The 26,516-nt window shown below is 42.5% G+C and overlaps 1 protein-coding gene across 1 annotated transcript in view; it reads right to left on the bottom strand.

Annotated features, from left to right (window-relative positions):
- The window catches only part of LOC146805186 (uncharacterized), a 927,200-nt gene that overhangs the window by 546,258 nt on the left and 354,426 nt on the right, over nucleotides 1-26,516 (bottom strand). The window contains exons 3-4 of the mRNA XM_085620476.1: nucleotides 26,204-26,245; nucleotides 2,320-2,361 (exon numbers count right to left, since the gene is read on the bottom strand). Of these exons, the coding sequence (XP_085476602.1) occupies nucleotides 2,320-2,361; nucleotides 26,204-26,245 (84 nt within the window). The remainder of the gene's footprint in view (nucleotides 1-2,319; nucleotides 2,362-26,203; nucleotides 26,246-26,516) is intronic.

Genomic DNA, 26,516 nt, shown 5'->3' on the forward strand with positions numbered 1-26,516 from the left:
CACACCCCAGTGGGAACAGCACAAATACAGCACACTGGACATTCTCATGGGGTCACAGCCCCTATATTTATATCACTCTTCCCTTTGTGTCACAGCACAGGGTTTGGGGATACCAGTCAGGACTGGTTTAGGGGGGGTTTGAAGCACTTTGTTTTGCTCAGCTCCTCTCCCCTTTGTCAGGTGGGGGCTCAGTGATCAGACACACCACAGGGGGTGGAGTCAGGTGTCAGGTGCAGCTCTGCCCTCGCATCTACATGCAGATCTCTCTATTTATCCCTGGGCTGACTCACCCTGTCTCCTGGAGTCACCCACACCTCTCAGCTCCTGTCAATCACAAGCCAGACATGCAATTCACATCAGGCAGGCAGACACACGGCACACAGAAATGCAAACTTCTAAAAGTGGTATTTCTCCACCAGTCACCATAAATCTGCGCACACCATTGCGCAGCATTCATTCTCACGAGATCATACATACTAAACTCGCCCCTGCACTCCTCTCATACCAGAAATGACCATGGATACACATATCACCCATGCATTCCTATGGGAGGGCAGCCCAATCTCACCACATGCACTCAGAGTGCGCACGCACTTTACACTGGGCCACAGTGCTAAGGTGCTCGGAGGCCTAAAATCACTACCACTATGTCAGAGCTTAAGGCAAAAAGTTCAGGGGTGAACCTGCCACAAAGGGCCAAGTCCAACAGCCACTTTCAGTCAGTCCTAGATATGTATGTATCAATAGCCCTTCTTATGCTGTGAAATTTAAGAGTATATTCTATATTCGTAGAAATTAGGCCCAAGTGGGATTTCGATTACACCTGTGCAATTTGCTTAATTTCTGTCATTACACATTTTTTTCCGCAAAATTAAGACATTACACCACATGGTGTAATTGGGGGTCATTTGGCTGTACAGTCCTATCGTGGGAGCAAAGGAACAATGCGGACAGACACAATGCAAGCAGATGCAGTTCGCTGCACTTCTGCATTTTCAGCTATATTTTGGTACAAAAGAAATCAAAATAAAGATGCACTTTGTGCTGAAAAATAGCACACAAAAGCCAGATATAATGTTTGTATAATTTAGTGTTACTACGCAAACAGAAAGTACGAACAGTTTGCATACCCCTACGAACGAAACTAAGGGGCACATGTATCATTCTACAGATAGCAAAGGGGCAGGTTGGCAGAATCTGCCCCTTTGCAAGCGGCATTTTCGCATTTGTGATTCCTATGGGCCTCTCGTTCCATAGGATTGAATGGGAAGCTATTCCTTAATTGCGAATCGCTATTTTTTTTGCAATTCCTACATTCATCAGGAATTGCGATTCCTAAACAGCTATTTCAAAAAAATCGCTATTAGGGAATTGCAATTCCTTATGTTGATGCATGTGCCCCTTACGGCCTAATTTGGATGTCGGTGGGACTGCAACTGACAGGTTGTTAGTGGTGGTCTCACTGGCATCCAGGGCAACAGTCCAACCACCGGATTACAATGAGGGCAGTTGAAGTGTAGTGGTCGCAGAGATAGACCGCCGCCTCTACCGGATCAAGGATCCAATTGGGTGCTTGGCACACGGTGCACTGATGTGCACAAAGTGTTTTTTCATACAGCGGCTTGTGCTGCGGCTCTTTTCCTGGACTACAGCACAAGCCACTGTAGAAAAAGGCATTTTACGACCGCTAGCACGGCCGTCCTATTGTAATCGGGCAGATGGAACCTCTGACAACCATAGTACTGATGGCCTAAGTCCCAGAATGCGAATTGCTATGATATAAAAACAAATTATTGAAAAAAACACATTATTTTATATTGGAAAGTTTAAAGTGGTTTCAACACCATCCTACGTTACTGAGTATTGTTGTATGGCTAAAACCAATAAAAAGTCCCACTCTGAAAAGATACACTACACAAATTTCAAACAATGAAAAAAAGACACTAAAGCTCTAGATTATAACATGCCTACAGGATCACATTTCTTAAGGCTTGTTTAGTAAGGGTTATGCATCTGCTCCTGTACTGTCCAATGAGAGGAGAGAAGGAGTTGGGATAGGAGTGATAATTAGGATTTAAAAGAGAAACAGACACACTTCAAAATATTGAACATTATAGAGTACACCAGAATCCTTTACAGAGGCCAGACTCTGGATGAGAAGACCTTTACTTCAGAAGCTGTTAGCATATTACACAGATGGAAGTGATAGGTTGGCAATGCCAGTAAAGTACCTACAGTGCAATTGCGACCAAGACACAGTTCCAACTTCAATTTTAACCCCAGACTAAATATTATTTTAAAATGCAAATAAATACTCACAAGGTAGGACAAGCGTTTATTCTCCGCATTGATTTTCTCCAACTGCAGTTTTGGAAAAATGTGAAAAGAACAAATTAAATTGTGTTGCGATTTGTATCACTGAGTTCACGATAATGTGTAACATAATCTTAGCAGATATTTATTTGTAAAAGTCAATCAACTTTACGTACAGGGAAGATGCAATGTGCCGAGTTTGATTTGCAGGTAAACCTAAATATCTCATTGGTCCAGTCCCTTGAATAAGGATAAATAAATTCCTATTTGAATCTGAATACTTATGGTTAATTTTCATTGCACTGAGTGATAATCTTTATCAAAGTCTTTCTATTAGGAGGGTGTGTCATGTCAGGTTAACGGGCAACCATGCATGTCCTTAATATATAACTGGTGCGTTATCACTTTGTCCCTTTGTCCCTTTTCTTCATCACAATCTTCATATGATGACGATATGTGTAAATGTACCAATTCTTTGGCCAACAACCATCTGTATTCGCCAACAACTCGGGGCCTCTTGTGTATACTGACGCCAAATCATAATTTGGGATGTTACACAACTGTCTGCAAATAAGTCAAATCAATGGCTTAGAACACTGCCATTGCCACTCGTGCTTTGAGAACATGAAAACGCCTAATTGCAGAAAGACAATATTTCTAATAGACTATAATATAATGAAGAAATAGAAGGCCAAACTGAAACCTGTAGAGACCCTACACCATAATATCACGCATATATACTATCCTCCAAGAATGATACTGGCTAAAAGATGTCCAGGGACTGTAAGAGGCGACAGTTCGGTGAAGGGCACATATATTCTTTTTAAACTTTTTTACAAAATGTTAAAAACTTCAATGTACATACATGCAGCCCACGATTTCTCCAAAGCCGTTAATGGTAACCGACAAAATTTTATTTTACAATCATCTTCCCAAAGCACTAGCCACAACCTCTGGATAGTGGTGTGGAAATGAGCAGCTCAAAGTGTGGGTTATTTGTCACAAATAGTCGAACAGACCGCACATATCTTATTAAAAAACACACTGTTATCGGTAATCTGGGCTGCCCACATCAGGCCAGCACCCCTCCATATGTTATCCTCGGCCACCCTGCTTGTTCAGGGCATGATTGCTCGTATGTTAACAAGAATGCCTGTACCAGGCCTAAGATAGTCGTGGGTCTGCTGGCCCGTGGACTTATGGAGTAGTAGGATTTCAACTGGTTATGACAGTATAAAAGATCTTTTAGCCAGGTTTGCACAGCATGGAGCCCATTCCTTCCCCAAGGTTATGTCACTAGAGCTATGCAGGTAAACCACTGTACACTAACTACATGGGGTGTTAATGGTGCATCCCAATAGGGCCATCACTGGAGACAGCACCATGGCCTCTCTCGTCATGTCGGATAGGGTTTGGAACAACCCACACTAGAATTGACTTATCGGCAGGCAGGACCAAGCTAGAGGAATAAATTCAGCATCTGGCATGCAGCATCTGGCATAGTGGGAGTCAGCCATGAATATGTTATGAACAGTTTCAGTGGGGCGTGGTAGATATGATGTATGAATTTAAAATGGAGCAGACACAGCTTGCCATTAGAGGGCCAGATTACCAATTTGGCCATAGCAGTACAACCATTCATTGTCTGGGATCACGCTCCCCTGGTCTGCTTCCCATTGTGCCCTTACATTGGGCACCACAACTAAAGACTCAACTTGCATTATGAATAACTTCCTGTTCTCTATAAGCTTACTAGATTGGGTAGTAATAAGCAGCATTAGTATTTTACAGGAAAAGGGTTCCTGAGGAAAAGACAGGTAGTACTCCTTATATAATGCCAGGAATCGAAGTTATGTAAAAGTGTCAAGTACAGAGGAATCCTCCCCACCCATGAAAGCCAAATAGTCTAAGATTTGAGTGTCCAGAAAGATATCCCTAATCTTGTGTGCCCCCATTTTTGTAGTCTCTGAAAAATGGATCTCTCTCCGGTAAGTTGTGTTAGTGGATTTTGATTAAGGGGCTGCTTCAGGAGTAGAGTGTAGGGCATGCCAGTGTTTGGAGAAACCCATTTTAAACTAGTTGGGTGCTTACCACTGAGTTTTTTTTTTGTTTTTTTTAACAAACAAGATCTTTATTGGTATCATCAGTCGTACAGCTCAACCCCTGCCTACATCCCTTCGGGCCGGCAGGGCGAAAGTAACAGTGCTAGGTGGCACGTAGGGGGGGCGGGGCAAAATACACAGCAAGCCGCCTACAACCCCATGTGGGGCCGGCCGCGTCAGGGTGGGGCAGCGGTAACGACACAGGGTGACTTAGATCTCGTTTCTTTTTAGGTTTTTCTTCTGATATAATCATTTAACAGAGACAGAACTAGGGAGGGGGAAACCACAAACCGTGAAGTGTGTGCCAGGGTATGCGCGCCGAGGTAGGTCGTGTTAGTATACGCAGTGGGGATGTAGACTGGGGGCGGGTCGGGGACGTCGTTGCTCATGCAATCCTGTTGTGTCTAACCTGGTGAGATTACTCTCCGCCTCCGCGCTAGGGGGGCGCACCCGGCCAGTGTGAAAGGAGGGATGCGATCCATTCGGTGTTGTGGTCAGAGTATGGGTGCTTACCACTGAGTTAATCTCAGCATGGCTATGGTGGGAAGCTTTTTCAATCATTGCAACCAGTGGAAGTGGGTGTGCTGTCCCGTGTTCTATCTCCAAGTTTGTCATGTACGGGGTGGATGCAGCCAGCCAAAATGAGCCTAGGCACGGTAACAGTATAGCTCATTGTCCGACACCAACAGACCCCTTTGATGACAAGGCAGTGCCAGTATCTTCCAACTGACTCTAGGTTGTTTGCCCACCCAGTCAAGTGTTTTGAAGAATTGCTGATTCAGGGGAATGTGGACAATACAAAACAAATATAGCAGCTTGGGCAAAACTATTATTTTCATAAGGACAATCAGGGATATAGGGAACTGTTGCCAAAGTCACCCCGTATTGTTCGGCAATAGCTGTGGGTTTGTCCCAACCAATCCACACTCCGAGGAATCTGTCTGACGTTGAGCTACAGGGAAGGGGAATCCAGTACATAACCCTGCCTGCCGTTAGTGGTAAGATTGTAGCTTTATTCCACTTTATCATAATACCTGACAGTGCTTTGAGTGGTGAGTGAAATTGGATTGTTGGTTGATTAGAGTGTGAGTCCTGTTCAAGCAACAGCCACAATCCCTTACAGGATGAACAACAAGAAACACCTAAATAAACCTATGCTTAACTCTGGGTAGCTTAGCAGAAAAAGCAGTCAGGCTAAATTTACAGGCAATGTTTCCAGTATTTATGCAGCACACAAATAGCAATAAAGTGAAAAAATAACATAAGAAAAATCCCACACCAATTTAGAAAACTAGAGCAAATTGTAATAAATTATTTGACACCAACACAACAAAAATCGAATTCATAGAACCAGAGTTATGAATTTTTAAAGTTTTTAGTAAAAATGAGCACCTAAAAAATGAAAGCATTAATGCTGACATCTAGTCGTTTGAGACTGGGTCAAAGTCGAAAAATGTGACTGACTGCGATGAAGCACAGTTCGGATACAAGAAGTGTATTGGGTCCAGTAATCGCTTACCTTTGGATGGAGATATTTTGAGAAAAATGCTCTGAGAAGATAAAGTTCAGTGGGGCAAGGCTGCAGGTGGTATCCAAGGAGGAAGAGTTGTCCTTGGGGAGCCTTGGGTCAAAGTCGTGGTGAAGATTTCTATGTCCAGACTTGGTCACTTTTTTGGAAGTCGAAAATCTCCAGTGGGAAGAGACAGGAGTTTGTAGCCTAAGACAGTTCGAGGGGCCATTGGTGAAGGACCTACAAGATTTGCAGCTGCAGAGAAGAACGTAACGGGAACAGCTGCAAAGTCAGGCCGACCGGCAATGCACTATGGACAGATACACAAGTAGGTTGATCCAGGTCTACTCTCGATGCTCAAAGAAGTTTTTAGCTACAAAAGTCCTCAGTTTTTAATTTTGGCTATCTGGGAACATTTAGTACCACAGTCAAGGGGCTAGACTGGTGGGACACAACTTGGGGGTTCAGCTCTCAAACAGGCTGGGTCCAGGTGCGTTTTCAAGATGGTGGGAGCCTTTTATGTCTCTGTGGTTCTGAACAGGTGGCCTGCTTAGTAGCCCTTGGAGCCACTCTGGTTCAGGTGAAGATGCAGGGCTCAAACAGCCGGGCTGGCCTCTGAGGACTACAGGAAGGCCCCAGGCAGAAAAGCAGTCCTTCTATGTACAGTAAAGCAGTCTTGCAGAGTTCACATTAGGTCACAGCAGCAGACAGTCCTCTGAGAGTTGTTCTGCGGGTCCAGGAGTGAGACTGATTATCCTTTTTTTAAACCACATGTCTTTCCTCTGGGAGATGGGAGAAACTTCTAGAAAGTCTTTGAAGTGTATAGAATGTCTTGACTCCCCTGCCCTCGCTCCAAGCTGGCTGCAGTGACAATGCGGATGTGATAGTCCTTTGTGTGAAGTCAAAGCACAGTCTATTCATTTGCAAGTGGGGCTATGCTCAGCTCTCCCCACCCCCATCCTACCAACAGATGGACCAATCAGTTGCAACTAATCCCTCCATTGTGTGACATTGAGGAATTCACAAAGGGCCTGATTCACAGAACTAATTTAAGACAAAATCCTAAATTTTCTACCATTTACTCATTTTGGTATTCAAAGAAGGCACTTACTCATTTTGGTATTCACAGAAGGCACTTACTCATTGATGAGTAAGTGCCTTCTGTGAATACCAAAAGAGTAAGTCCCTTCTGTGAATACCAAAATGAGTAAGTGCCTTCTGTGAATACCAAAATGGTAGTAGGATTAGGATTTTGTATTAAGTTAGTTCTGTGATTCGGGCCCAAAGTCTGTCAGTTACGTCCAGTCATGTGACCCAAGACAGGCGGCAGACACAAAAGGGCTAAGGGCAGGAAAATGGCAATTTTCTAAAAGTGACATTTCCAAAACAATAATGTAAAAATCTGACTTTACTGCGGAAGAGATTTTTTTATTTCAATTTCATAGATAACAAACATGAATTGGCTACCAGGTCCCAATTAAAACTTACCACTTTTTAATGTAATAAGGCAACCCAATGTTATCCTATGAGAGAAGTAGGTCTCACAGTAGTGAAAAACACTTTTAGGTGTTATTCACTACCAGTAGATGTGAAATTTTAAAGTGCATGCCAAACCCTTTAAGTACAATTCACCCGGACCTATCGGCTACCCATGGTTTACCTTAAGTGTGACTTATATGCAATATAAGGGGAGTTTAAGGCTTGGGTGTTTCAATCTAACAGACAAGTGATCAGAGAAGGTGTGTTCAAGGTGCTCTACCACTTTGGTCCATCCACATACATTATGTGGGCCCAGCCAGTGGTTGAATCATGCCCATGCTGGGTGGAAATCTATGTCTCCATAGAAATATAAGCCCATTAGTGTTCATAATGTCCGCTAGGGCTGCCACAGCATAGTGGTGCATGCAGGTCTCAAAGTTTGAGCAGTCCAGATACTTGTTTACGACTAAATAGAAATCACCAACCCACAGTATCGGTTTGAGTTGATAATGAAATGTATTTGTTCCAAATCTGTCAACGAAAGTCAGGGTTGTCAGTGTTCAGGCTGTATGTGTTAGTATAATATGTTCCTTATTTATTAAAGCTTGGATTAAATTGAAGAGACCTTGTGTGTTGTTAACCTAATGAAGGGTTTTGAAAGTGAAACCATGCTATACCTGGAGGGCGGTCCATCTGTTGTAAAAAGAGTAGCTAGTGAGTGATTTTACAGTACACAGATTTATCAATATTACATTGAACACAGGGTTTGACACTTCAACAAGTGTTAGATCTTGAGCACCAAGATACCCATAGTCTGCATTCATCAAAGGAACACCCCATCCAGGTCAGCGTGAGACAGAGTGTCAAAAAGCAGGGGGATCATTCCTAGCCTATGAGCTACCCTGCTACTTCCCTCTGTACTCCCCCACCTCCCCCACACCTTCTCCCACTTCCTGGAATAGCCTCTGCTTTGATATATAACTCTCTCTGCCTGACTACACCAATCCAAGTGTTGTTTCCAGGTTGTCAGGTTTAGTGGGAGGTCTGCACCCCAAGCCCTGGCTATGTTCCTTTGCCATTATAGCAGACAGCATGAGTCACTTCTTCTGGTATTTAGGCCAGACCTCTTAATCCCTTATACACAGGAGAAGCCATCTCACTTCTAGTGGGACCTCCACCATGTGCCCTCCACCATAACCCTTGCAATCTCTCCCCAATACCCCAGGATAGAGGGACACTCCAACAGTATGTGGAAAACTGATCCCTTCTGTCATGCAGCCCCTAGCACATTTGTCTGAGTCGCTGCATCCCAGTATATACATAAGCGACCTAGAGAAATAGGACCTGTGCAGTATTCTTAGTTGTACTAGTCTTGAATGAGACCTAATGGCCACTTCCCTTGGACTCTGGAGCACCTCATCTCAATCTCCGTCCTCCATCAGTCCCAAGTTGGCCTCCAAAGCCTCCCTCAGCAGCCCCAGGGGATCCGGGGAGTTGTGTACGATCTTCTCTTACGTCAGAGAGATGGCCTTTGCCGTCATAGGGTCTGGCAGAAGCCTGTCCTCCAGTGGCATGTACTCCATTAATTGTTCTCCCATTGGGATGTATCTTGAGTGCGTGACTCAGTTGTAAGTGGCGCAACCTTTCTGTTTCTGCCAAATTGTACTCTGTCGGCAACTCCTCAAACGGGGACCGGATTTGCCAAATGTCACCCAATGAGTCTTTCCCCAGTAGTCCCCACTTGTGAAATTGTGGTAAATGAGCCACTTTTGTGGTCTGACACCCTATGATGACCCTCAACCACCACTATTTTGTACTGACTTAAGTGTGTTATGTTACCTTAGCCTTAATGTAGGATGGGTTTGCATATGCCTGCTTTTCTTCTGCCTTTTAGTGGAATAGTCTTTCCAAGAATAGAAGGTATGGGATGTTGATGTGCAGTCTTGTGGGTGGTGGTGCACACATGTGCTCAATGTTGTATACTGAGGGATTAAGTGTATAATGTTATTTGGGTTAGGTGAATTATGACTTTGACCTATTGGTTTTGACGTGGTCTAATGTCATTCTGCCTTCTGACTTTACCTTGCTTCAAACTTTTCTGTGTGTACAGTGGTGCTTGTAAGTTGTGTGGATGAGAATTATAGGTGCTCCTTGCTTTTTGATTCCATCTTGCTTTGGGCCTTTGTGTGCATGGCTTAACTAACTCCATTTTCATGCAGAAGCCATTTTCTGTGCCTGCACGAAGAAGAGGGCATGTTTTGCTTTCCTCCTGTTTTTACTGACTAGAGAGAACTGGTTCTTATCAGAAGAATGTACATGGTTTGACTCATAGCCATAGCAAAGGCCTGATCAACCGTTGCTGTGACCTTAGAGCAAGCTGGTACGGGCTCTCATGAGAACGAGGGGGCGGGCTTGCTAGAAGCTGCGCTGTGTTTTGAATGTGTATTAAAAAGGGGAGTCTACATTGGCCTGGTGGAAGTTCATCCGTGGAGCAGACGTGCTGTCATGGAAAAAGTGGTGTCACCTCTGAGCTTTCGCCCCCGGTTCAAGCAATGGACTCCCCTTGAACAAAGCGGGGTGAAATGATGGAGCATTAGGTGAGGTGTCTCTGCTACTGTCTCTTGATTCTTTTCTGAATTCTTTCCTTTCCTTCTTATTTTCTGATTCTTATATCCATACATATATATTTCTACATATATATTTGCCTTGATTTTGTTTCAATCATACTATTGATATGTTAGAGTCTGCTATGTTAGGTGCATTTGGCTTACTGTGTGGTGCTATTTACAAATAAATACATCCCAGATATACCAATTCGTCTTTTCCTTGTAGCAGGTGGTGTGGACTCTTCTTGGCCAAGTATTATGTTGTAGAAGGATGGGTGAATTCCCTTCTAGCAGGTAATTGTGTTATAGGAAGTTGTGCTACTTACTCCTGACAAGTGATGCGCAAATTATTGTTTTCTTGCCTTGCCTTTGGGGGAGTGTTGAAAGTTTGCCCACCTTAGGAAGTGCTGTGTATATGTTATATTCCATAAGTTTGGAACTGATATTCTCTCCCTGGGAAAGTGACGGTACATTCCTTGGTCCAGGGGAGATCGGTTGCAGGATGTGAACGTTGATTTAAAAAGGGGAAGAAATATGTTTTTTAGAAATTGAAAGCAGACTGTTAGATATCAATTGATTTATTTGCATGAGGGTAGCCCATATGATGTGTTGGCTCGTGAAGTGAGCTAATTGTGCTGTGTTAGAATTGGTGTGTGTGTGTTTAAGTGTGTTTTGTAAAAAGTGCTTATAAATAGCTTGCTATGTTAGGCAGAAAGGGCTGGATCCCTTTCAAGTGTTTGTTAAGGAATGCATATAAAATTTTTCAGTTGCAAAGTGATTGTACGATGTCAGAGCATAACAGTGATACGTGGGACTCCGAGATTACAGACTCCGGAGTTGCGATGGAGGGTGTTAATCAGCAGGAGATTTATGACATTTTAGACAGAGACAGCGGTGTTATTTTAAATGTGTTGGTTTATATGCATCAAACATGTGAGCATTTGCTAAAAGAACGTAGTGAGTTGAAAACAGAGCTAGTTGATGCCCAGTTTGAAAATATACCTTTGAAGACAGAATTAAACGTGTACCAGGCTCTGAAGCTGTTTACTTTGACCAGCCAGAATGATTCAGATGTGATAAATGTAACAGAGAATGCAGACTACGAGCTACACAGACAGTTTTAATTAATTCTTCTGAGGAGGTTTTTCAACCAGAAAGAAATGTGCAGGAAAGTAAACAGACTAACGTTTTAGGCTTAACGATCACCGGTTGCGGATATAAATTAGACATGACAGTGAATGATACATTTTGCTTCAAAAGAGAAATGCAACAATATGATTTTGACAGGACAGTGCAGGGAAAGAAAAGGTCATTTTTAAATTCAGATACTGGACAGAACAGCGTTAGAGAAAATGTAGTTTGCCTATGGGAGATTGCAATGGTTATTAAGTGGCATGTACAGACAGAAAAACAGTTTGCACAGGATTTAATAGAAGGTCCTGAGGTGGAATTTGAAACACAAGATTTCCAAGTGAAGGTGCCCCATGTTACAAAGGAAATTAATTTGAAACAGTACAGAATGCCAGATGGGGGTGAAGGGATCAGTGAGATCATGCAGGGCTTGACAGATTGAGGTGGTGACCCTAATTGTGTAGCCTGTGCGCAAATGTGATAATTCTTGGCGCATGACAGTTGATTATTGTGAACTGAACAAATATATACCTTCTTTGACTGATGCTGTCCCAGATATTGTTACAGAAGTAGCATGGGACTTGATATGTGACTTCTGATATTGCCAATGCTTTTTTCTTTTTGATATGTCAAGAGCAGTTTAGTTTTTTTTTTCCTGGGGTGATAGACTAATGACAGTTAAGGATTTGCTTGAATTAGTTAGACAGAATGGGGGAGCATTTTCAGATTAAAGAATGTGAAGTCTTGCTGGAGGTCAGGAGAGGTTAAAGCTGTTTTTCCTCTCAGACATGTAAAGAGCTGTTCTGGGAGTGGGTCATTTGAAAGCGTCTTTGAGATTGATGTTTTGGAGGCTTGCAATGAGATCATCCAGCAACGCTGAGAAGAGTTCAGGCTTTCAGTGAAGTCTGAGGAGGAATTGCTACAGGAGGGGTCATCCCAGCTCCTCTCCCCGGCAGACAGAGACAGCTTCTTGGAGATAGACATCTGGGAGGCTTGCAAAGGCGCAGGTTCTCCTCCCCCCCCATGAGGAGAGTCGCAGAGCAGATAGGAGCAGACGAAATTTTGGCAGGAGTGCAGAGCACTTCGACCTTGGAAGAGATAAGGTGCGAGCTAGAGACAGCAGAGAAGTCTCTGCTTGTTATGTTTGGCGAGGGGCCAGTTGGTGTCCGCAGAGATTTTTTGTGAAGGGGGGCAGCACCTGTGAGGGGTGCAGTGAGAGAAGTGAGAAAAGGAGACTGCCCCAGCCCTTCTTGCTGTGCAAAGAAAAAGAGAGATTTTACCAAGAATTCAGAGGCTGAAGCGTTGGTAGAATTCTTAGAAAATTCCCCAAAGCTAGAGGAGAGCTATGTAGACAGACATGTAAATATTGTACTTTCAGAAATGCAAGACAGAAAAAGTGTGCTTTTGAAAAATGTTTTTGGCAAGACGAGTGATGCTTGTTTCTTTTTCAGATTCGCCCAGTTCTCCGCGTGTGAGTGGGACTCCCTTCTCCCGTGTGAGTGGGGCCCTCCCTTCATTTGTTTTGAATTATGTATTTTTGTGTAGCCACTTCAACACATGAGTTGCTGTTTCAACATGTGCTTTTTAGTAGTTGTGCCTTTCAATTTAGAAATGTGGTTTTACATGATTTTGCTTTCAATTGAGATATGCAGTGCTTTAATGATAGTTTTGTTTTTCAGTTATGATATACAGTTGCTATTTGCGTTGCAATGATTCAATTTTTGCAGTTAAGAGATGCAGTGCTTCATTTATAGTTGTGCCTTTAGTAAAGAATTTAGCTTTTGAAATATGTGAATGGTGATGATCGATGGTCATGGGGTGCAATGTGGTGAATGAGCCACTTTTGTGGTCTGACACCCTATGATGACCCTCAACCACCACCATTTTGTACTGACTTAAGTGTGTTATGTTACTTTAGCCTTAATGTAGGATGGGTTTGCATATGCCTGCTTTTCTTCTGCCTTTAGTGGAATAGTCTTTCCAAGAATAGAAGGTATGGGATGTTGAGGTGCAGTCTTGTGGGTGGTGGTGCACACATGTGCTCAATGTTGTATACTGAGGGATTAAGTGTATAATGTTATTTGGGTTACGTGAATTATGACTTTGACCTATTGGCTTTGATGTGGTCTAATGTCATTCTGCCTTCTGACTTTACCTTGCTTCAAACTTTTCTGTGTGCACAGTGGTGCTTGTAAGTTGTGTGGATGAGAATTATAGGTGCTCCTTGCTTTTTGATTCCATCTTGCTTTGGGCCTTTGTGTGCATGGCTTAACTAACTCCATTTTCATGCTGAAGCCATTTTCTGTGCCTGCACGAAGAAGAGGGCATGTTTTGCTTTCCTCCTGTTTTTACTGACTAGAGAGAACTGGTTCTTATCAGAGGAATGTACATGGTTTGACTCGTAGCCATAGCAAAGGCCTGATCAACCGTTGCTGTGACCTTAGAGCAAGCTGGTACGGGCTCTCATGAGAACGAGGGGGCGGGCTTGCTAGAAGCTTCGCTGTGTTTTGAATGTGTATTAAAAAGGGGAGTCTACACTGGCCTGGTGGAAGTTCATCCGTGGAGCAGACGTGCTGTCATGGAAAAAGTGGTGTCACCTCTGAGCTTTCGCCCGGTTCAAGCAATGGACTCCCCTTGAACAAAGAGGGGTGAAATGATGGAGCATTAGGTGAGGTGTCTCTGCTACTAACTGGCTCTTGATTCTTTTCTGAATTCTTTCCTTTCCTTCTTATTTTCTGATTCTTATATCCATACATATATATTTCTACATATATATTTGCCTTGATTTTGTTTCAATCATACTATTGATATGTTAGAGTCTGCTATGTTAGGTGCATTTGGCTTACTGTGTGGTGCTATTTACAAATAAATACATCACAGATATACCAATTTGTCTTTTCCTTGTAGCAGGAGGTGTGGACTCTTCTTGACCAAGTATTATGTTGTAGAAGGATGGGTGAATTCCCTTCTAGCAGGTTTTTGTGTTATAGGAAGTTGTGCTACTTACTCCTGACAAGTGATGCACAAATTATTGTTTTCTTGCCTTGCCTTTGGGGGAGTGTTGAAAGTTTGCCCACCTTAGGAAGTGCTGTGTATATGTTATATTCCATAAATTTGGAACTGATATTCTCTCCCTGGGAAAGTGACGGTACATTCCTTGGTCCAGGGGAGATCTAAAGTTTGTCATTACAGAAATTATTCCAGGTTTCCCACATCTTTTAGTAGATCACTGTCCCAGAGAGGGATTTTCTCTGTCAGTTTGCATGCACAATTCAAATACTGAAGGACTTCATGCCATATTTGAATCACTGTCTGGGTGTGCAGTGGCATCTGACGTATTTCGTTCTTGCGGTATAGCACCGTAAATTTCAAGTGTTTTGCGACCACAATTGCGATTGCAAAACATTCTTACATAGGGTAGCACGGCGCTATTAGGAAGGGATGCACTTGGAACGCCCCTTCCTAATAGAGAGTCGCAAATAATAACAAGGGTTTGGACATGGCATATTGGTATTTAAGCATGCACATGCATAAATGGGGCGAACATCCGGCCCCTACCTCTGAGAAATGCCGGTTCAAATGAATCCACTATGTACGCCCTGCAAGAGTGTAAAACTCTAAGGGCCAGATGTACGACCCACCAATTTGCGATTCTCAAATTGCGTTGCATTTGCGACTCGCAATTTGCGACTTGCAAATTAGGATGTATAACAATGTTCCAGACAATGTTTGCGATTCCCAATGCGGTCGCAAATTGCATGCCTCATGAATATTCATGAGGCTGTCGCAATTTGCAACCCCATTGGGAATGGCTAGCACTCCCAGGGATGGTGGCCTGCTGGGGTCAGTTGACCCCCATGTCTGGGACTGCTTTCATATAAAGCAGTCTTTTTTGTTTTAATAGAGCCCGTTTTCCTTAAAGGAAAACGTGCTACATTTAAAAAGAAAAATGAAACTTTTCAGTTTCATTTCTTTAAGGGCAGGCATCAGTCCCTGGGACCACTGCCTGCTTATAAAAATATTTTCTCACATACTCACAAATGGAAAGGGGTCCCCCCTGGACCCCTTCCTGTTTGTGAGTGGTTTACTACCTACTTGCAGTTGGTGGTAAACTGTAAGCATTTTGCGACCACAAATGCGGTTGCAAAACAATTGTACATGGCATGGTGACTCGCTTTTAGGAAGGAATGCTGTTGTGTTCTTACATTGTGTTTTCTCTTACATTCTAGTTCCATTTAGAATGTACTTGTAGAACTTCAGCTTGCACTGGGCCAGTTGTACTGGGCCTCCCTGAGCATCTGAAGGTTCCTGTTGCTGTGCTGCTTTAATCCACAATAAATTTCTTAAATCTCTTAGCTATCAATTTCTTTCATTGGCGACGAGCGTGAGGAACACTTTTCTCAACGGAATAAGAAGGCCATTTCCAGTGAGATCCGGTTATTTTGGACAAGCGCATTACCACGGAAAAGAAGAAGAAAAGAATTACCAGCACTATAAAAAAAAAAAGGAGAATATTGGAAATTCAGCACAGGTGGAGATCGTTAACTACCTGCGGGTTTTGAATACACCAACGACGCTTTCTGCATCCTTTAAACTTTCCCCATCGTCTTCGCAAGCTGATTTGGATCGTAAAGCCATCATTGTTCCTGAAGAATTTTCCTCGTCAGCCTTCCTGAACGTCATACATGCGCATTGCATTCTGGGAGCCGAAATGGTCTCTGGGAACGTGCATGTATGACGCAAACGACGTGGCGGCCATTTTATTGTTGTTGGTTACTCTCTTAGCAACCACACGATCGGAAAAAGGAAATCACACACAGCGCGCAATAATTCAGACCGTTTCTGTTTTGTGTGCTGCATCGTTGCTTGCTACTAGCAGTTACCAGTCAAGAGGTCAGTACACTTAAGAAACTGTGAGGAATAGATATTATGGAAAAGAGAGTCACAACTTTAATTTATAAAATATGAAGGCAGATTCAAAAAACTTTTTTTTTTAAAAAAGTATCTTCTCTAACTTATAAATCGTAAATATTTTAATTAAGAGATTTCTCTGAAAAAAAAACTTTTGGTGGATATTTTGGGTCTAATTGTTGCTTCAGCTATATTTATTTTCCGGCAATCACACAAAGAATATCTTCATTGTTCTTCATTTATAAAAAAAAAAAAGAAGGGGGCTTCACAGACAACTTAATGGACAAAGACTATTACAAAGGAAGTTAAAGTGATTGAAAGTTAACACTATGCAATTTGATCCGCCAGCAAAGTTTTTGCAAACAAAAGGTGACCCACCACTTCCATGGGCTAGATGGAAGGAGGAATTTATTAATTACATGAAAGCGATTGATGGTGAAAGAATGGGAGCGGAAAGAAAAAAAAGTATTTTGTTACACTGTTTAGGTTCAGAAGGACAAATGGTGTTTAGAGCCTTACCACAGATAAGTATTACATAAAATGGAGAAGCAACTAATGTATACAATGAAGCATTACTTAGGATAGAAAAGAGATTGAAACCGAGAAGTAATATAGCCTTGAATAGGTTCAAATTCTATACTAGGGTACAAGAAGAAGGTGTCATTTGATGGCTTTTTAAAACGTTTGCCCACTTTAATCTTACATTGTAACTTTGGTCTCTTATCATTTCATCTGTGATGTTACCAAATTACAGTTCATGTAAGATATAAGGAAACACAAAAACAACTATGGGTGATCCAAAATTATCAGAAGCCATTTCCACAGCAAAAGCGTTTGAGCAGACGGAAAAGTGGATGCATGTAGTAAAGGATAATTGTAACAAATCTGATAAACCTGAAGAAATTGCTGTGGTCAAAAGCCAACTTGATCTTAAAAATGAAACTCATAATTTGAATTCAACGTCAGTTCAAAATTCTAATCTTAATACCCCTAAAAGGTTTGATAGAATGGGGAAAAATTTACTTTGCTACAGGTGTGGGAACAGAAATCATATGGCTTCATTTTCTGGATGTCCAGCCATTAAAAGAGAATGTAAGAACTGCGGAAGGATTGGACATTTTGAAAACATGTGTAGGGATCAGAGGAAATATCCTGCACAATATCGTTCCAGAATTTCATGTACTTCTCAAGGACCCACACAGGAACTTAATGATACAGTAAATGGTGATATATCACAAACTTCAGGTTTTGTTGTGTCTCTCCTAGATTACATTTCTATCATTAAGGATAATGAGATTTTGGCAACTAAAAAAACACCTATGTGTGTGGTTCAGATATGTAATGTGAATTTAGATCTCATGGCAGATTCTGGACAATAATATCTAAACAATGTTTTGAGGAAAAACTTATGGGTGTTTTTGACTTGGATAAGATTTATTCACCAGATATAAATCCAGTAAGTTATGATGGTTCACGAATTGACTTGATGGGTTATTTCAAAACATCAATAGTGTTCAAGACCAGAAAGGCAGATATACACCTGTATGTTTCAGTCAAAGGGATAAATGTATTAGGTTGGAGGGACCAATGGAAGCTTGGAATAATGTTGAATCTAAGACTTAAAGAACCCGAGGTATTGGATGAATCATTTAATAATATGTACATCTCATTTACAGGACCTGAGGATATGGAAAAGTTCATTAAGGATTCATATAAGGAAGTTTTCACAGACTCTCTAGGGAAACTTAAGGAGTATTCTCATCAAATTAAACTCAAAAGTAATGCTACACCGGTTAGACAAAAAATTAGACCGGTACCGTTAAATGTAAGAGATGAGTTAAAAGAGATGTTAACAGAATTAGCATCAGAGGGCATTATTGAACCTATCAATTCATCTGAATGGGTTTCACCCATTGTTTTAGTCCGCAAACCGGATACAAAATTAAGGTTGTGTGTGGACTTAAGAGCATTGAATTCTGAAATTGTTGTGGATTGTCACCCGTTACCAAATGTAAACGAGGTGGTGTCACTATTGGAAGGTGCAAAGGTGTTTTCCACTTTTGATTTGAGGTCAGCATATCATCAAGTTCCTCTAACAGATGATTCTAAAATGTTAACAGCTTTCATCACTCCACAGGGCTTATATCAATATAACCGAATGCCCTTTGGTTTGGCCTCTGCGGCATCGTTGTTTCAGAGAATAATGTTTAACATCTTCAAAGACATTGATGGCTTCGTAAAATGCTTTCACGATGATATTTTGATCTTTTCTTCAAATGATGAAGAACATCTAAAACATCTGTCACTAGTGTGTGATAGATTAAAAAGAAATGGATTGACTCTTTAAGCTCACAAATGTAAAATGTTTAAAAAGTCGATGGAATATTTTGGTCATACTTTAACCTGGGATGGAGTGATTCCTAAAAAATCTAATGTTGATGGAATTTTAAATGCTCCTTCTCCAAAGACCAAGGAACAGTTACTAGCTTTTGCAGGAATGTGCGAGTATTATTCTAAATTTGTGCCAAATTTTGCTAGTAAAATGAAGCCCTTGAGGAGATTGTTGAGAAAAAAAAAAGTGTTTGAATGGTCAGAAGAACAAGAACATGCTTGCAATGTTATTAAGCAGGATATTTTAAATGCTCCAATTCTAAGACCTTTTTGCATGAACAAACATTGTGTGAACACTGTTGATGCAAGCTTATATGGAATTGGTGGCGTACTCTCACAAAAATGTGGAAATGAAGAGTGGAATGTATGCTTTGCCTCTAGAACCCTAAATGAGACTGAAAGGCGTTATGCCGTTATAGAAAAAGAGTTACTCGCATGTGTATGGGCAATTGAACATTAGAGGAATTATATTTGGGGTGCGAACTTTACTTTGAGAACAGACCACAAACCCTTGGTTAACATACTTTCTCCAGGTGGAGGGTTGAACTCCACAGCTAGAATTGCTAGGTTGACATCCAGGTTGCAAGAATATTGTTTTAAGGCTGAGTTTGTCCCAGAAAAATGTTACAGCAGACTTTATGTCACGTCATCCTTGTCACTCAGATTCAGATATAAAAGATGATGAATTAGAAATTGTTACTACTATTCAGGATGTTGTAGTAGGTGCGTTTTCAGATATATCTGAGGAGTCATGGAAATCTAGTGAAGTGAATGATTCTCTGTGGAAGTTAATGAAGGAATACATTCTGGAAGGCTGGCCTAGGAGAAAGGATATTAGCGAAGAACTTCTTCCCATGTTTAATGTTGCAGATCAATTAGAATTAGAGGGTGATTTTGTTTCTAAAAATGGAAAGTGTGTTCCACCGTTTGGAGTGCGTGCGATAATTCTTAAGTTAGCCCATAAGTCACATCCAGGAATGTCGGCTATGAAACGCTTAATTAGATCTTATTTTTGGTGGCCAGGAATGGACCGCATGGCAGATCGTGTTGTTAGGGAGTGTGATGTTTGCATTTCTAATGAAAAAATGTTTAAAGTCTGTGTTCCTCCTCTTAAGAGTACTGAATGGCCGGAGGAACCCTGGAAGAAATTGGCATTTGATATATCTGGTCCTTTCTTAAATCTTCCATTATGCGTTAGTTCTAGTAGATTACCACTCAAAATGGCCAGAGGTCAAATTTGTTCCGATGGCTACCACGACTAGAGTTGTTGAATTCTTTAAAGAGATTTTCGCTAGAGAAGGTTGTCCATCAGTCATTGTCACTGATAATGGGGTTCAGTTGACTTCAAAAGGTATGGAAGGGTATCTTAAATGTCACAATATCAAACATGTCACAACATCATTGTATGCACCACACGGTTGAACGCTTCAACCTTGTACTAAAGAATTACATATCTGATATTCTTAAGCAGACACAGGATTGGAAGAATGCGTTAAGGGAAAATTGTGGATGTAAAGAATTACTCCACATTCTGTTACTGAAGTCAGCCCATTTCGTCTGTTGAAGGGAAGAGAGCCTGTTTCTCATATTTGTCCATGGTGGCTCAAAGAGAAGTGTGACAATAACATCAGGAATGATTGCAACAGTATAGATACTAGCATTATTGTTAAAGAAAAACAAAAAAAATATAGAGAATGGTATGACAATATATGGAATACAAAGGAGCATAATTTTAGAGGAGGTGAATATGTGAGAATTAAAAAACCTGGTTTCCTAAGCAAGTGTGCGAGCAAGTTCTCTAAATCCATTAAAATCACCAAAGTTTTTAGAAATTCCCTTATAACTCAGGATGGTAAGATTTGGAATGTCAGAAGTGTCCTGTGAATACTAGGCCCATCCATAATTCCAGTCAGGTCAATTATAATCTCTTGCATTCAAATTTACCTGCTCCCGTCAGATCTCAGGAGTTACCTCACACTAGTTGTGATACCACAATGTTACACAATGATTCTGTTGCTCTGAGAGTTAAAGACTCCTCTCGCCCAAGGTCTTTACCCACGAAATTGTTAGGGTGTGTTAGATAGTTTTTTTTGTATGCTCCTGTTCAATATTAGTTGCTCATTTGTCTGTTTGTTTTTTTAAAATTATTTTTATATAAGGGAGTTATGTTGTATTCTTACATGTATCTTTTACTATGCTTGTTGTGTTTTCTCTTACATTCTAGTTCCATTTAGAATGTACTTGTAGAACTTCAGCTTGCACTGGGCCAGTTGTACTGGGTTTCCCTGAGCATCTGAAGGTTCCTGTTGCTGTGCTGCTTTTATCCACAACACATTTCTTAAATCTCTTGGATATCAATTTCTTTCAGATGCTCCGTCCTAATAGCGGGAGATGTAAATGTTATTTTGCGAGTCAGTGACTCACAAAATTGCATATGTACATGCCCTTACCCTTTTTTGCGGTCGCAAACTGGAGAATCTCCTGTTTGCGGCCTCAAAAAAGGGTCGTACATATGGCCCTTAAACTGTGGTGCGCAAGCAATGCTCTTCATTGTATGGTTTGTCCACAATCCAAAGTGAATAATTGGGTAAACAGCTGTTTTTAAGTTAACCACTGAAAAAGTGTGTTTAGCATCTCATCTCAAAGACAGCCGAAGATTCAACTTGGTCTCACCCTACCCCATGTAAAGGTGTCCCCGTACCCAGTCATCAGTAGAACCTTCACATACATCTCTGTCCTGATTTCCATCATACACTATTCTACTGGAATTAGGAAATTTGCTGAACTTTCACAATGCACTTAAATCCGACTTATTGTATTGCACTGTATTCCAAGCACAAATATCAACAGAGCTCTCACAATATACTTCTAGCTTCACCTTTGTATGGACTAATAGAAATGATTCAACGTCGATACAGGTAAAAAAATGTGGACTGCGGAATCCCTGCCCATCTTAATCCAACTTCCCACTGCCAGCATTACCTAACCTAGAAACAGACTGTTGAGAATGAGAAAGCTTGTGTATCTCACTTATGTTTATTTGTTGGTAAAATGTGTTATTTTCTATATGACATTTGCCACTATTCATCATCATATTTCTGAATTGCCTGTGCTTCATACTTAGGTTTTTAATTATGAACTTTCAACTTCTAATTGCCATGTGGGCCACTGTTAGAAATGGGATCTCTGGTTGGCTAAGGCTTGCGCCAAAGCCAGGCAGAGCCCAACACTCTAGTCAGGGCAAGGGAGTTACACACCAAAGATAACCCCTGCTCACCCCCTTGGTAGCTTGGCACGAGCAGTCTTATCCCGGTGGCAATGTGTAAGGCATTTGCGCACGCACACAGCAACAACATCCCAGGCACACGACAAAAGGAACTCCACACAAGGTTATATAAAAAAATAGCCTTTGTATTCTCATAACACATTAGAATAGTACTCACATAATATACATGGCGCCACCTGGCACTAGGTCATATTTACAAGAGATTATTTACACCTGACAGGGCCCACTGGACCACTGTCAGAACGATTACAAATCGAACTTAGTAACATTAAAACATACTATAAACGTACAACCAGTAACCACTGGTAATCACTGTACTTAGCATCAACCTGTAACATAAAATCACATTATGCACAGTATCACATTTAGGCGTGATATACATTCTGCACCAACATCACCAGCATAAACACATTATGCAATCCTCTCATAAGTCTAAACGCATTAGACCCTAACCTCCTAAGCATAACTCACATTAGGAGATAATCTCACTGGCATAAACATATTATGCAATAACCTCATAAGTCTAAACGCATTAGACAATAACCTCACACAAAAAAACGCATATGCATAAAACAGGATGCATAAATCATAGTACATGAATCACATTTCCAAGCACCACATAAACCACATTAGGGCCTGGCGCCCTATTACCCTCACAGTCCCCCTGGCCAAGTGGCCTTCTACAAGGGGGCTCAAAGTGCCCTATGTCCACAATGTCAGGGCAGCTGCCAATGCAGCAGAGTCTCAAAGTGCACCATTGCGCTAGGGCACAGGAGTGCATCTCACTCCTATCTCAGTTCACAATAATACCCCCAAAGAATGAATGGCCTAAACGTTGCAGCTGCCCACTACTTGCTGGGCAGTTGTGAATCAGATAAGGCCTGGCACCACTGTGCCTCTTCTGTCCTTCTCAGGGACTCTCTCACACAAGGTGGCCAAATGGGCATGGGCCCCTCAGGGCCCTACGAACAACTGTGCCCACGTGGCAACTGCCCGCTACTGCGGTGCAGCTGTGACATCACTCCAAAAGGGGGGCCCCGGCACGTATGTTCCCTCTGGACCCCCCGTGGCTCTCAAACCATGCCACCATTGTTAGGGTGGCCCGCTCTCTTGCGGGACCGCCCAGGCACCAACAATGCACCTCGCTTTGCCCCTACAACTCTGGGGCCCACTGGGGCGCTCTTTCACCAAAGGAACATGCCCCCCAAACGTTGGAGCGGCCCGCTGCCAGGCAGGGCCGCTCAGACTCGTAGCACTCACCGGGACAGGCGAAGGCAGGGCTCTCCTCTCTCCGCTGAGGACCGGGAGCACTTTGCTTGTTTTCTGGTCGCGGCGTGGGGCCTCCCTTCCCTCCTTCGGAGTCCTGCGCTGCCATTGGCGGTCTCTGCCGCCTTTTCTCTTCACCTGGGCTCCCTCCTGGGACCTGGGACTGTACCGCGGTGCGTGTGGAGGAGGGGTAGGCTCCCGTCCTCCTTTCCTTGCCGGGGCTCCCATCTGCCCACGGGAGCCCCGGGCTGCAGCGCTCACATCACTCGGCCGCCCCCCCCCCAAACCAGCGGCGGGTGCGGGGCTTCCCTCGAAAAACCGGAAGTCCCGCCCGCCGCCAGGCACCATGTTACCTGGCTTCCTCCTGGCCGCGGCGGTGACCGTTTTCACGGCTCAGAGGCGGAGTGGGCACCCGCAAATGCCGAAAACGCGGGTAGGCATTATTCAACAGCAAAAGCGGCCATGTGGGTTGGGCACCCACCACCCAAATAAAATAATAAGCAGGGTGGGCACCCGCAACCACGGATCATGGGGAAGTCCCCACGCTAGGGACTCCCTCTCTCTTCCTCGAGGCAGCCCGGCGCTGCAAAGCCGGCTCGCTCCTTTTCCGGTCAAAATGAGAATCCAGCACAGCGCTCATGAGGCACGTAGAGCTCCAGAAGAGTCCTTTTCAAAGATAAAGGGGCAATGCAGGGCCCAGGGAGGCAAGCCCTCCTGGCAGCCTCCCCCTGGGCCCCAGCAGCAGCACACCCCAGCGGGAACAGCACAAATACAGCACACTGGACATTTTCATGGGGTCACAGCCTCTATATTTATATCACTCTTCCCTTTGTGTCACAGCACAGGGTTTGGGGATAACAGTCAGGACTGGTTTAGGGGTGATTTGGAGCACTTTTTTTTGCTCAGCTCCTCTCCCCTTTATCAGGTGGGGGCTCAGTGATCAGACACACCACAGGGGCTGGAGCCAGCATTGTGGAGGGAAGGCACAGCCCTATTCAGGTCTCAGGTGAAGCTCCTCCCTCCCATCTGCATGCAGATCTCTTTATTCATCTCTGGGCTGACTCACCCTGTCTCCTGGAGTCACCCACACCTCTCAGCTCCTGTCAATCACAAGCCAGACATGCAATTCACATCAGGCAGGCAGACACACGGCACACAGAAATGCAAACTTCTAAAAGTGGTATTTCTCCACCAGTCACCATAAATCTGCGCACACCATTGTGCAGCATTTATTCTCACAAGTTCATACATACAAAACTCACCCCTGCACTCCTCTCATACCAGAAATTACCATGGATACACATATCCCCCATGCATTCCTATGGGAGGGCAGGCCAATCTCACCACATGCACTCAGAGTGCGCACGCACTTTACACTAGGCCACAGTGCTAAAGTGCTCAGAGGCCTAAAATCACTACCACTATGTCAGAGCTTAAGGCAAAAAGTTCAGGGGTGAACCTGCCACAAAGGGCAAAGTCCAACAGCCACTTTCAGTCAGTCCTAGATATGTATCAATAGCCCTTCTTATGCTGTGAAATGTAAGAGTATATTCTATATTCGTAGAAATTAGGCCCAAGTGGGATTTCGATTACACCTGTGCAATTTGCTTAATTTCTAGCATCACACATTTTTTTCCGCAAAATTAACCCATTACACCACATGGTGTAATTGGGGGGTCATTTGGCTGTACAGTCCTATCGTGGGAGCAAAGGAACAATGTGGACAGACACAATGCAAGCAGATGCAGTTCGCTGCACTTCTGCATTTTGAGCTATATTTTGGTACAAAAGAAATCAAAACAAAGATGCACTTTGTGCTGAAAAATAGCACACAAAAGCCAGATATAATGTTTGTATAATTTAGTGTTACTACGCAAACAGAAAGTATGAACAGTTTGCACACCCCTACGAAAGAAACTAAGGGGCACATGCATCATTCTACTGATAGCAAAGGGGCAGGTTGGCAGAATCTGCCTGTTTGCAAGCGGTATTTTCACATTTGTGATGCATCAACCCAAATGCAAATTTGCAATTTAATCGCAAAATTTGCGATTACTTAAATTGCAAATGCATTTAGGGACTCGCAAATTGCAATTCCCTAAATGCACTGCATGATGCAATTGTGAATTGTGATTTCGCAATTAGGGATCGCAAATTACCATCAACTTAAAAGTTGATAGTAATTTACGAAAACTTTGAAAAATGCACTAAAGTGCATTTTTCAAATTTCCATGTTACACACACACATGCCCTTGTGGCATATATGTGCGCAACATGTGGTCACATGGCAATTTCAGGGGTGCATCAGGGTGTCCTTTTGGCACCCTTGAAATTGCATGCGCAATTTGCGAATACCTATTTGGTACTTGCAAATTGCGCATGCAATTATTCAATCCTATGGGCCTCTAGGTCCACAGGATTGAATGGGAAGCTATTCCTTAATTGCGGATCCAATTGGGTGCCTGGCACACGGTGCACTGATGTGCACAAAGTGCTTTTTTCTACAGCGGCTTGTGCTGCGGCTCTTTTCCTGGGTCGCAGCACAAGCCACTGTAGAAAAAGGAATTTTACAACCGCCAGCACGGCCGTCCTATTGTAATCGGGCAGATGGAACCTCTGACAGCCATAGTACTGATGGCCTAAGTCCCAGAATGCGAATTGCTGCTATATAAAAACAGCTTATTGAAAAAAAAACATTATTTTCTGTTTGAAAGTTTAAAGTGGTTTCAACACCATCCTACGTTACTGAGTATTGTTGTATGGCTAAAACCAATAAAAAGTCCCCCTCTGAAAAGATACACTACACTAATTTCAAACAATGAAAAAAACACACTAAAGCTCTAGACTATAACATGCTTACAGGATCACTTTTCTTAAGGCTTGTTTCGTAAGGGTTATGCATCTGCTCCTGTACTGTCCAATGAGAGGAGAGAAGGAGTTGGGATAGGAGTGATAATTAGGATTTAAAAGAGAAACAGACACACTTCAAAATATTGAACATTATAGATTACACTAGAATCCTTTACAGAGGCCAGACTCTGGATGAGAAGACCTTTACTTCAGAAGCTGTTAGCATATTACACAGATGGAAGTGATAGGTTGGCAATGCCAGTAAAGTACCTACACGGCAATTGCGACCAAGACACAGTTCCAACTTCAATTTTAACCCCAGACTAAATATTATTTTAAAATGCAAATAAATACTCACAAGGTTGGACAAGTGTTCATTCCCCGCATTGAGTTTCTCCAACTGCAGTTTTGGAAAAATGTGAAAGAACAAATTAAATTGTGTTGCGATTTGTATCACTGAGTTCACGATAATGTGTAACATAATCTTAGCAGATATTTATTTGTAAAAGTCAATCAACTTTACGTACAGGGAAGGTGCAATGTGCCGAGTTTAATTTGCAGGTAAACCTAAATATCTCATTGGTCCAGTCCTTTGAATAAGGATAAATCAATTCCTATTTGAATCTGAATACTTACGGTTAATTTTCATTGCCTTCTGTGAATACCAAAAG

The sequence above is a fragment of the Triturus cristatus genome, chromosome 8, assembly GCF_964204655.1.
Source record: "Triturus cristatus chromosome 8, aTriCri1.1, whole genome shotgun sequence".
NCBI lineage: Eukaryota > Metazoa > Chordata > Amphibia > Caudata > Salamandridae > Triturus > Triturus cristatus.